General features: G+C 41.7%; 1 protein-coding gene across 3 annotated transcripts in view; it reads left to right on the top strand.

Moving 5' to 3' along the window:
• Positions 1-13,303, top strand: part of TBXAS1 (thromboxane A synthase 1) — a 207,316-nt gene that overhangs the window by 139,283 nt on the left and 54,730 nt on the right. For all 3 annotated transcript variants that reach the window (XM_083574202.1, XM_083574203.1, XM_083574204.1), the window contains exon 9: positions 47-177. In XM_083574202.1, coding sequence (XP_083430328.1) covers positions 47-177 — 131 coding nt within the window. The remainder of the gene's footprint in view (positions 1-46; positions 178-13,303) is intronic.

The following is a 13,303-nucleotide window of genomic DNA, read 5'->3' as shown; positions in this document are numbered from 1 at the left end:
CATTAATAGCTAATGATGGTTTGTTTTTTCTGAAACTCTCTTAAAGTTGCATTTCCGTTCGTAATGGTCCCCCTGCTTCAGATTTTGCCAAATAAGAAACGAGATGAAGTGAATGGATTTTTTATCAATGCCATTAAGAATATGATTGCTTTGAGAGACCAGCAAGACCCAAATGAGGTAAGACTTCTTTATGGTAGGAAGAGCCATGCATGACCCAACCAAATTGTGTGCATTTAGTCCACTGCTTCCTACAGTGATTAATTTGTTGCCTCTAGGATAGACATGGAACGCGCGTGGTGCTGTGGTCTAAACCACAGAGCCTAGGGCTTGCCGATCGGAAGGTTGGCGGTTCGAATCCCCGCGACGGGGTGAGCTCCCGTTGCTCGGTCCTTGCTCCTGCCAACCTAGCAGTTCAAAAGCACGTCAAAGTGCAAGTAGATAAATAGGTGGGAAGGTAAATGCTGTTTCCGTGCACTGCTCTGGTTTTGCCAGAAGCGGCTTAGTCATACTGGCCACATGACCTGGAAAAACTCTGTGGACAAACGGCGGCTCCCTCGGCCAGTAAAGCGAGATGGGCGCTGCAACCCCAGAGTCGTCCGTGATTGGACTTAACTGTCAGGGGTCCTTTACCTTTTTAAAAAAATTTTTTTTAGAATAGATGTGTTCAACCGGTTGACTTTGATTTTGCTAAAAAAAGCTCACCAACTCTGGGCAACCCCCCCCCCCAAAAAAAGCTCAACCATCCAATGACAATGGGTAGATCACTGCCAGTTTTTTTTATACTGGGAGTAGATTGCAGTCTCTTGGGATTTGGACATGCCTACTCTAGAAAGCCCATAAGCAAGGCACAATGGCAGTAGCCTTTGCCTAATTTTCCACTCCCAGCATCCAGCATACTTCAGAATTATAGTGTCTCTGCTAACTGTAGAGATGATATCAAACGCAGGAAAGGCCTAAGTCCAAATTGCAAACTCTGTCTGCTTTAATGTGTTCAACAATTTGGCTGATTATTTTGCTCTTGACTTCTACGTGTTTTTGCACTTCTTGATGTACATTGCGACTGGAGCTGTGAAAAAGGTACAGAAAGTTCACTTTTCTGGTGACTCATATGTTCTTATTAAAACTAGTATTGAAAATTGCACTTAGAACTTGCAAAAATTTCCAACCCAATAATTTTATCCATTTAAAAGCATGACATTTCTTCCAGTCTGGGTTTTTTAAAAAACATTTGTAATGTTATTTTATTTTTTGCTCTCTTTCTCTTTCTTTCTTTTGCCTCTTCTCTCTATGTGCTCCCTTATTATAGATATCTCTTTCCCTTTTGTCACTTTCATCCTTCATCATACCTTTGGTGCTGGAACAACCTCCCTGAACTTCTGCATGGCGTCACATCCTTCAGGCCACAGCTCAAACCTCATTTCTTCCATGAAGCCTTTAGCTTAATCTCCTTCATCTCCATCCCCAGCTGAAATGAACCATAAATACGTACAACACCATTTGTGCATATTAAGGGTTCAGTAGTCTTGCTCTCCTTGCTATGGTGAGAGGGAAGCCAAGCATTGGAAAGTGAAAAGAGTCTAAGGCTGAAGCTACACACCAAATCAAATCTACATGACTGCATCCTCTCCTCAACTTGGAAATGGAGACATGAGACAGGGCTGTGGGCTTGCCTCTATGCCCAAGGGGCACTCGGGGGTTGGCAGTGCCCATTAGGTTTGCACCTCCAGCTCTGAGCTTGTTTTCTGCTACTCCCCACTCCCACCCCACCCCTGGTCCAAGCTTAGAGCTGGAAAGAAGAACAGATTTTCCAGTAACCTCATGCTGTGTTTTGAGACTTAGCACAAGCCCAAGGCCAACGCCCTTCCTCCTGGAGGAGGAGGCCCTCATGACAACAATTTTTGGTTGGCCAGTTCTAGGTTTCATTTTTCCATTGTGAGATAATTTCCCACTACTTTCCTTCTGGAAAACCCACTGTTTACCACTGAATTGCAACAAACATTACAGCCATACCTCGGGTTACAGATACTTCAGGTTGCGTTTTTTCAGGTTACGAACCCGCCCAAACCTGGAAGTACCGGAACAGGTTACTTCCGGGTTTCGGGGGTCGCGCATGCTCAGAAGACTAAATTGCGCTTTGCACATGCGCAGAAGCGCCGAATCGCAACCTGCGCATCCACAGACGCGCTGCTGCGGGTTGTGAACACTGTGGGTTGCGAACATGCATCCCACACGGATCACGTTCACAACCCGAGCATCCACTGTAGTTGGTTTTTCTGAGGATTGATGTTTCTTCCGATTCAGTGGTAAACAGTGGGTTTTCCTGGATAAAACTGTGGGGCAGATGAAAAACTGCTCAGACCTGTGCCTTCTAGCAGAAAACCTCTAGGACCCATGCTTCCTTGGCAAAAATGTGAATAAGGTCTTAGCCTCTGATTGTAATAGCACTTGTTAAAATATCCTTGTAGACCACATTGTATTTCCTGTTTTGTAAGTTAGCAAATAAAAGAAAACAAGAGCCCTTCAAATCTGCTAACTAAATTTGTATGTAAGTGCTCCGATTACCCGTCAGATTCCAATGCAGGCTTCATAGAAACAAGCTTAATTGATTCACTTCAGTTCTTACTGCTGCCCTTTCATGATCTGATGCAAGTTTCCAAATTCCAGACCTGCAGAAATAAAGAATATTAATTAACAAATATCTTACAAACTGAGCACATACTAAATATAATCTTGTGGAAATATTGTAAATATTGTGAAAGCATGGAAATAACTAAATTTGGATCAGTGGTGAAGTTGCTGCAGGTAAAAAAAAAAAAAATCAAATAGCCTAAGTGGGAAAAATGATGTTTATTTTAAATATTTATATTAAATAAAGCCTTCCTTGTATGCTAGAAAATAATTTTACAGTGGGAAGGTAAAAATAATTATGGGAAGTTTTAGAAACATTTAATTAATTAACAAAATCTATGTACTGCTTAATTTTAGTAAGCCTCTAAGTAGTTTACAAGAAATATCAAAATTGTCAATTTTTTAAAAAATAATTAAAATTAACAGTAGAAAAAGAGATTAAAACATGTTAACATCTATGTATCTGGCTGGGCTTGCCTAAACAAAAATGTTTGAGGCAGGAACCAAAGGGAATACAACAGTAGATAGTGAGATCCAAAATGTAGGTGCCATCACACTAAAATATTGATTTCTTTCAACTGTTGATAGTTTTGTAATTTAGATTGAGCTCTGTGAGGTCATTTGCTCTTATCCCATTCCATTTGCTCTCAATTGCGTATATTCTTTCTGCCACCGTTTAAATTTTCTGACACCGGCAGAACTATAGATGTCTTCTCCTACTGGGATGTTTTAGGTCCATGCTTCAGAAATGCCCTATATACCTCATCAGAATTGTACAAGGAGACTGGCAACATGGAGAGCCTCCTTTTTGTGTTTCAAAGCTCTTTGCACTAATGCAGATGGCTCTTGAACTGATAAGTAGGGTTCAAGATAAATGCTTTGTATTTCTGTTGTTTTTGTTTACCTCGGTACACTGTTGAGTTTCACCTTGAACAAAGCAAAATTCTACATGCGTTCTTACTGATTGTTTAGATGAGTGGGTGGCTGTTTTAATACGTAGTCTTCCACTTTGTGTTCAGATGTGTTGCACCCTGATTTATTTCTTTATAAGAATCCTTATCTACCCATTGCCATAAGATTGTCCAGTGATTTTTAAAAAAGAAAATAATTCAAGCAGAAATGATATTCCACAACAACAATAATAGTACAAAGCACTTTGGGCTTCATTTTAAAGGTGGGTGTTTTTGTGTGTGTGGTTTTTTTTACACGTTTGGTTAATCCTGAAGGCAGATAAATAAAAAGGATTGTCAGATGTGGGTTGTAATAAATTTTAAATGAGTTTCATAAAAGCTACAACTAAACGTAAACCTGCCCAAACAGGGAATTTCTAAAACACACAATTCCTCCTCAGTTTTTTCCGCTGCTTCCTATCATGAAAACTGTCATGTGGATTAATAATTCATTGTTCTTGAATCAGCCCTCGAGGAAAATTGACCGCAATGTCATTTCCATCTGAGTGGGGTTGGTTTTTTTTTAAGGGGGCTAAAATGGAGGTATGAATCTTCTTCCTTTGCAGAATCACCAAAACACATAGGCCAGAACTTGGATTAATTGGCTCTTTTGCTGTGACTCTCCATCAGAGGAAGAAGACTTAAGGGGAGCTCAAAAAACTGCTAAGACCCCCTCAGAATTTCAGCAGCTTATTGTAACATAAGCGTTTGCAGGAAGCAAGACGCCTACAAATCACATAATGGAATGTGTCTTACACTTAACTACACTTTGGGCTTGGGACTTATGAAGTGGCTTTTCCTTGACCCTTGTTTATGCATCTCCTCTCCTGCCCTACTGTGTGGCACACGTTTAGTCTTCCTTTTTACAGCAGGCAGGGAAATGGCATGGAGGATGCAACCCCTTCAGGAACGTGAAGCAAAAAGGCAGTTGCCTTGCCTCATGCTGTATTAAAAAGTAGTACCTTGGGTTACAGACGCTTCAGGTTACAGACTCCGCTAATCCAGAAATAGTACCTCGGGTTAAGAACTTTGCTTCAGGATGAGATCAGAAATCGTGCGGTGGCGGCAGTGGGAGGCCCCATTAGCTAAAGTGGTACCTCAGGTTAAGAACAGTTTCAGGTTAAGAAGGATAACAGCAGCCACATTTAAAGAAGGAACTATTGGACACTCAAAGCAGTAGAAACATAAGATGATTGGACCCCACTGAACTTGAAGCATGGGAAGCCCCAACAAAAATTTATAATTTGGCAAAATATTTGGACTTTATGATGTGTATTTGCATAATTTGGAATATTTAATGTGATTTGATTGGATTGTTAAAATGGAAAACTTAATAAAAATTATTATTAAAAAAAAGAGAACAGTTTCAGGTTAAGAACGGACCTCCAGAATGAATTAAGTTCTTAACCCGAGGTACCACTGTATAAGGGAGGAATGGACAAGTTTCAGTCTTCATAAGTTCTTTCCCCCCCATCCTGTTCCCACAATAATCTGCCATTTTATAAAAAAAATTAAAAAGCAACACAAAAATATATAGCTCAGTATATAGGAATTTCTAAAGATGTACTGCCTCTATCTGGCTCCCAGAATTCTCCTCACGCCACACACTGTCAGTGCCCCTGCTTCTCAGCCTGGGCGTTTGGCTTCTCAGGCTTATGCTTCTTTGCTTGTTTGGCTAGAGGATAGAGAGAGGTGTGTGAATGGGTGAAACCACTAGCCTGCTGCACAAAAGTAAAATTTATATAGTTGCTCTGCCCATCTTTGCCTCTGGGCCTGCTCACCAATGGCCAGGAAAGATAGCCTGTGGGCTGAAAATGGATTCCCACTCCTGTCCTGAATAGGCATTTCAAAACACATTTTGCTATATTTTGAGGCAAAAACTATTGCAAAATTTGGAGAAGTGCAGTCTGAAGGATAATTTCATTCCTGTCTGCACTTTAGAGCCGTGGATCAAGTCCTTTCACATTGGACTTCACAGAAGTCAAATTCCTCAGGCACTCCTCATTTAAAGGCATGTGCTTGGGCTGCAATCCTAAATATTTCAGCTACTTTTTAAATCCAGACAGGGAAGCTGTGTCGTCCCCCCCCCCCCCCCGGTTATAACTGGATTTAAAAGACTAATAATTTATGTATCCTCTTATTTTTCCTCCCAGTATGCTCCCTTGGAAAGTGTGTCACCTGAATGAAAAATGTGTCAATTAAAAGCCAACCTCCACTAGTCTATTAAAGAGACAGAGTCCAGAGAATGTTCTGTGATTTTAATTAAAATAGAAATGTGAGTAATTGGTTTTGTGCTGCAAACCTTTATTAATATCTTAATAAATACTGCAGTGTTTGTAAGCCTCTTTCGAAAGCCCTGTTGTGCTAGGTTTTGTGTCAGTTTCCAGTCCAGGTTTTGGGGACTGTTCAGTCCTCCACAGATTCAACTTTTCCTTCCACAGCAACATACCCTCCAACATTTCTCCAGTGAAAAAAGGGAAGTCCTATTCCATAATAATAATAATACCACCAATAATACTAATAATAATCTCAATCTTTATACCATGCCCATCTAATTGGGTTTCCCCAGTCACTCTGGGCAGTTTCCAACACATATAAAATAATAAAAAACATTAAACATTTTTTTAAAAAACTTCCCTATACAGGGATGTCTTCTAAAGATTGTGCAGTTACTAGTCTCCTTGGTTTAGGGATTGTGTTTTTGTTTTGTTTGTTTATTTGCAGATTTATTTAAGAGTTTTGCAACAAAAAGTTATGAAAACACCAAGCGGTGCACAGTTAAATAAAATAAGACTATAAAATGCAACGGATAACAAACTGTGTTAACAATGAAACCACAGTCTGCAGTCACACAATCAGTCAATCAATCATTAGCTGAACTGGGTTCCACACAGTCACAAAAACAAATTAACCGAAAAAGCCTCAAAAACAAAAACGCAAAATAAATAGCAAAAACAAAAGTGCCCAACTTAATCTGTTCTGGAAGTCCGTTTGACTTCCAAAATGTTCAAAAACCAAGGTGCAGCTTTTGCTTGGTGCAGACACGCCAGAAAGAATAGCCAACAGCCGCATCAGATGTTCAGCTTCTGAAAAACATTCGAAAACAGGAACACTTACTTCTGGGTTTTTAGTGCTTTGGAACCAAGACGTTTTAGTATACCAAGGTGTTTGAGAACCAAGGTACCATTGTAGTAGCAAATTATCAGTCACTATCACCGGCCAGTTGGTCCAGGGTGGGGGTTTTTAGGAGTAGTCATACCATCTAAAGCAGCGGTGTCCAAACTTTTTTCAAAGAGGGCCAGATTTGATGAAATGAAGGGCTGTGTGGGCCGACCGAAGAGCCAACCAAAATTGTTGACCTTTTTTTAGGGTTGAAGTTGTTGAGCTTCTTTTAGAATTGAAGTTGTTGAGGGTTTTTTAGAGTTTTACCCCAGGAAATAAACTGCCACAGGGGCCAGATTAAACCGATCAGTGGGCCGGATTAGGCCCCTGAAACGGACTTCGGACATGCCTGGTCTAAAGAATCCATGTTTCTCCATGCATACATTGTTGTTGTTTAGTCGTGTCTGACTCTTTATCACCCCATGGACCAGAGCACGCCAGGCACTCCTGTCTTCCACTGCCTCCCGCAGTTTGGTCAGATTCATGTTAGTAGCTTAGAGAACACTGTCCAACCATCTCGTCCTCTGGCATCCCCTTCTCCTTGTGCCCTCAATCAGGATCTGTCGTTCCAGTGAGTACTCAGGGCTGATTTCCTTCAGAATGGATAGGTTTGATCTTCTTGCAGTCCATGGGACTCTCAAGAGTCTCCTCCAGCACCATAATTCAAAAGCATCAATTCTTCTGTATTTTAAAGGTTTTTGGTGCATGCCTATGTACCTTTGTCTAATGTCCCCCACTCCAGTGTATCCCCCCCACCACAATGCAGCTGATGAGATAATAGGTGTTGCAAGATTCCTTTGATTTAACAAATGAACCTGCTCAGTTTTCTGCATCAAAGTACTGCAAATAATATAAAAAGGTAAAGGGACCCCTGACCATTAGGTCCAGTCGTGACCAACTCTGGGGTTGTGGTGCTCATCTCGCTTTATTGGCTGAGGGAGCCAGTGTACAGCTTCCGGGTCATGTGGCCAGCATGACTAAGCCGCTTCTGGCAAACCAGAGCAGTGCACGGAAATGCCGTTTACCTTCCTGCCGGAGCGGTACCTATTTATCTACTTGCACTTTGATGTGCTTTCAAACTGCTAGGTGGGCAGGAGCAGGGACCGAGCAACGGGAGCTCACCCCGTCGCGTAAGCCTCATCCTGTTTTCAGTATTGCTTGTTTGGGGATTTGGCTTGGCCACCAAACATCAGCCAGCTGTTGATGTTAGCAAACAAAGCAACTTGAACGCCAAGCCAAATCCCCAAACAAGCATTTCAGAAAGAGCCTGAGCTAACACAAGATACTGAAACATGGCCTGGAGTTTAATAAACTTGAAGTCTAGGGAGTAAATTCCAGAGCTGAGAAAATGCTGCCCTCAACCTCAGTTATGTGCAATTCTAGAGTCTGTCAGTTCAAGCACAGTAGAAGCTTTCAGTGTCTGTACTTGAAAGAGGCAGAGAGGAAGATTAAATGTTTGAAAGACAGAATTAGGGTGCATGCAGATGTACATGAGAACAAGAGTGCATGTAGATATTTTGGTTATGAAGTGAGCACTGTTTTCTCTGCCTTCTGTGAAAACATATGTGCAGTCTTTGGATCAGATCCTGATTTCCTATTCTGGTTTGCCCCCCTCCCATTCCCCACTTCAAGCACTGTTTGTATATATCCTTCTGATTTTTAAATATTTTTATATTTATATTTTATATTTATAACCCCAGCCCTTCTGCTAAGAAGCTCAGTGCACAACTATGTCTTTACAGTGAAATGGATTAGGCTGAGGGGATAGTGATAGTGACTTATTGAGTGAGCCTCACCTCACAATTGAACCAGGATTTGAACCTGACTTTCCCTTGACCAAAGCAAAAGAAAAAAATAAAATCTAACCACATAAATTATAGTCACAGCTGTGAATGCTTAAATTGCATTGAAACCACTAAGAAATAAGCAAGACACTTAACCTTTGTTGAATTCAGTGATTGTTCTTTGTCCTGGTTTGTTGCTTCAAGCAACAACAAAAAAGAACCCTTTATCCTGAATAATTTAATCATTGTGACCTGCCACAGATACATTTTCAGTATAGTCCCAGCAGTGATGTCTCATTAATCATATATTTCTCAGTCATTTTCCTGAATGCTTCAGCTGATACTGTACCAAAAATGGACACTAGGGCCTGGAAGTTGGGGAGTCATTTGTTAAAAGTGTGTTCAGTACTTTCAATTAAAGATAGATATCAGAATTCAGTTTCAGGAAAGAAATTGAGACTGACACTCAATATGTTTGACCTTGGAGAGAAGAATTGGGTTGCATTACGTGCTCAGGTTTCATATTCGTACACTATATTGGATGGTTGTGAAGCTTAGAAATGAGGATTTAAAGAAGGATTATTAATGTAGTTGAATATGTCTTGCACTGTATGGCTTGTATTCATTCTTCCAATGTGTGACACAAAGCTTGCTACTTCCATGCAAAATTGCTTCCCTGAATGACCAGGCAGTGTTTAAGAAGGCTTAACGAACTGGAAAAGGCATGGCTCACAGCACCCGTGTCACAACCTATAATGGAAGGCGTCTGTCTTGGACAGACTAGAAGAGTCTCTTACCTACAGCATCCACAAAGTCAGGCTTCTATCCATTTGCAATACTTCATCAGGCAAGGAGTCTTTCACACAGCTACTCTGACAGCATCACCATTTGGTTTTCTGATAGATGCTTTGTTGTGCAAAAAATAAAAATACGTTTTTAAAAAATGGAAGAAGAATATATAATATAAAGCAAGTGTCCATCTTGCTGATGCGTCTTTCAGTTTGCTGCTGGTGTAGCATTTTCCTGCAACTCAATTATTCTGCAGCTAAGCAAAGCTGAGGAGAGGATGAAGTGCAGGTGCCTGTTTGCAATGAGGGAAACATTTGGGAAGGCCGAGCCAGGTGCCAGATATGATGTCTCCCTGCCTGACTGTCTGTCTCATTTGCATCCCACCTTTTCTTCAAAGTACTCAAAATGCCTTATGTGAGGAGTTATCAATTTCATCCTAATGCAGCCTTTTGAGCCTGAGAGACAGTTGAATCTGATTGCTTGATATACTTATTGAATTGGTTTTTGTAGGTTTGTACACCTGCCAATAATCCATCTTCATTCCTCTCACGCCAATATTTCATTATTACTCAGACTTCATTGTAAAATGTCTCCCAGTGCTGAAAATAAACAAAAAAACCCCCACCTCTTTCAGCCACCTCACACGTAATAGTGCTTCTTCTCTTTCCTTTCCTTCTTTTACAGTCACAGAATATGGTCATTTATGAGTTTACAGATGATGTGCTAACTCTGAGATTGTGTAATGTGGGTATCAGACCACAGCAGGGGTCTGTGGTTGGTTTGGGCCATGGGTAGGCAAACTAAGGCCCGGGGGCCGGATCCGGCCCAATCGCCTTCTAATTCCGGCCCGCAGATGGTCCGGGAATCAGTGTGTTTTTACATGAGTAGAATGTATGCTTTTATTTAAAATGCATCTCTGGGTTATTTGTGGGGCATAGGAATTTGTTCATCCCCCCCAAAAAAATATAATCCGACCCCCCACAAGGTTTGAGGGGCAGTGGACTGGCCACCTGCTGAAAAAGTTTGCTGACCCCTGGTTTGGGCGCTCCTCATATAGCCTGATCATTATCATCCTTTTCATTTAAGAAGACTGGTCTTAACATTGCTCCCTGTTCTGTGCTGTCCTCTCCTGTTGTTTGAACTTTTGGAAGGTTTTAAAACCTGAAGCATTGCTCATGAGAATTAATCCAGGAAGTATTCCCCCCCCCCGCATAATTACCCTACAAAAATGTAGGTCTTCCTTCCTTCCACTGACACACTTCCCAAGTCTTCAGGGATTTATTTCAAGGGCTTCAAACAGCTTCTGAACAAACTATTAAAAGCAGGGTTCAGAAAAAGCTAAGTGCACTTAAGCCCTATTGAAATCAATGGAACATTAGCACACCAGTTAGAGTGCTTATATTCAATTGATTTCATTTAATTTTGCCTGAATTGTGCCCTAAGGCTAGAATGATAGTTTTAAAGAGCATGATATTGTTTCCCATGGTGCATTTCTTTTGCTCCACTGTCACCTCTGTTTAAACAGGTTTTGCATGTTTTTAAGGCATTACAAGAACCTGGTTAACAATGATAATAGTGAGATGAAAGTTCATATGTGAGCGATCATGCCTCTGTCAATCCACATTCAATGCTCTGAAAGAAGTGGTTCTTTGTCTCTAGCCTTAGAAAGGTATTCTAATAACATGCACTTTACAGCCCAGTCTTAAGAGAAGCCAAAATGTTTGGACATTTCAGTCTCTGAGTTAGTAAGGATGAGTTTACAGGATTACTGGGCTATATAAATATGAATTTGTATAATTCAGATTTTAATGCCCAAGTGATGCAAGTCTAATATCTGAAGTGCCTCCTCACACATTTAGCTGCCTGGTTGCTAAGATCAGCAATTGAGGCCCTGTTAGTAGTGATACCACCTTCCATGGTTTGAGGGACAGTGGTACATGAGAGAGCCTCCTCTGTGGTGGCTCCCAGCCTGTGGAATAACCTCTCTGAGTTGCATCTTGGGCTACCATATACTTTTTGACAATTTGCTAGGACAAAGTGCATTTGAAATATGCCCTATCTAGTCCTATGCTTGTGTTCATTGAAGACAATCTTACTCGGCTGCGAGTCATCACCAAAGAAGAAGAAGCTAGTCTGAGCCCCCTAGTCAACAGATTATAAAGTTATTTGATACTCAGCTCATTCAGACAATCGTATCTTGCCTTCATAATCTAAGATATGAACAAACCTTCTGTCTATGCATGCATCACCTTCTATCCCCCCGCCCCTTTTTGGCAAATCACAATTAAACCCACAAGTCTTCAACTAACATAGTTTTCCATTTTGTTCAAACCAGGAAACTATGGCTACCAATTCAGAACAAGCCAGGATCTTCAGCCACAGTTTACTGGTTCAGATGTTATGGGGAACTATGGTAAATTAAAGGCTCCCCATTTTTAATCACAGTGAGAAGAGAGGAGGGAAGGGGCTTCCTAGGCAGATACAAAGTTGAGATATCTTCTGAGCTAAACCATTTACAGTTGTTGCCACACAACCCCACCTGTAGTGGTTTTGAACACTGCAATGGAGATTAAGCAAAATATCTAATTACCGTATTTTTTGCCCCATAGGACGCACTTTTCCCCCTCCAAAAATGAAGGGGAAATGTGTGTGCGTCCTATGGGGCGAATGCAGGCATTTGCTGAAGCCTGGAGAGCGAGAGGGGTCGGTGCGCACCGACCTCTCTCGCTCTCCAGGCTTTGCGCGGCTCTCCGCAAGGCGCGGGAGCCCAGCGCTGGGCTCCTGCGGCTTGCAGAGAGTTGCCTGCATGCAGAAGGCTGGGTGTGCTGAGCTCAGCGCGCCCAGACTTCGCGCGGCTCTCCGCAAGGCGCGGGAGCCCAGCGCTGGGCTCCCGCGGCTTGAGGAGAGTTGCCTGTTCTGGGGGCTGGGGTCGGGGGAAGCTCGGGCTTCCCCCACCCCAGCCCCGCACCTGGGGGGAAAATAATTTTTTCCCCTTTATTTCCCCCCAAAAAACTAGGTGCGCCTTATGGGACGGTGCGTCCTATAGGGCGAAAAATACGGTAGTTGATCACATCCTCTCTTTATTTCTTTTTTTAAAAAAGAGAAACAGCTGCAAAAATGTACCGTAATACTCAATATTGCTCCTACAGTGATAGAACATTCTCCAGCCGGTGAAGGATACAGTAAAATGTCATTGGCTTACTTCATCACAATGTAATACCCACACAGGACGCTTCTAGAGAATGTAGTTCATTTGGTGAAAGATTTTACAGGGCTCGGGGATGGCCAAGCCAATTGATTCCCCACAATTTAGATTTAAAGCCCACAGTTGGTTTTGTTGAACCTCAGTACACTTTTTGGATGTCCTTTTCTTCTTACCGGGTCATAGCACTTAGCTGACTGCAAAAGCCAAAGCACAGTATGTTAAGTATTTCTGCTTCTTTGTTTCTCAGCATTCCCATGTCAGTGATCTGATAAAAGTCCTTTGACATATATAATGAATGATTCCTTTTGTGCCCTTATCTCATTTGCCCTTTTCCTGTGCCTGCTCCTCTCCCTCAATTTTATTTCCCATCATGGCTCCAAGAATATAATTTAAAAGCTCTCCCTTGATCTTAAAAAAAAGTAAAGCAGATTAAATTATTTTTGAAAAGCATTCCAGCCTTGCTTTTCCTTCCCAGTCTGCAGCATCTCAAAAGTCAAGCTCTGCAACCGCTTCTGCACCCCCCCCTTTTTTTTGCTCTGACAGATTATGCTGGTGTTTGAGGAACTGAAAATAAATGCAATGCCATAATGCATTTAACAATGGATTGCAAAATAGACAGCATGCCCAAACCAGCTTTAATGGAGTGGCGTTAAATAGACCCCTGCCAAAAGTCACTATTTTCAAGGGCTTACTCTTCATGCTTTCAGAACTCTACAGCATGAGAGCACAATAGTGTGTTGCGCTTACACTCTGGTGGTGGAAATATGAGGTGACAGATTCTCAGT

This window comes from Podarcis filfolensis (genome assembly GCF_964270895.1).
Source record: "Podarcis filfolensis genome assembly, chromosome: 10".
Classification (NCBI taxonomy): domain Eukaryota; kingdom Metazoa; phylum Chordata; class Lepidosauria; order Squamata; family Lacertidae; genus Podarcis; species Podarcis filfolensis.
This window is presented reverse-complemented; position numbering and strand designations above follow the sequence as displayed.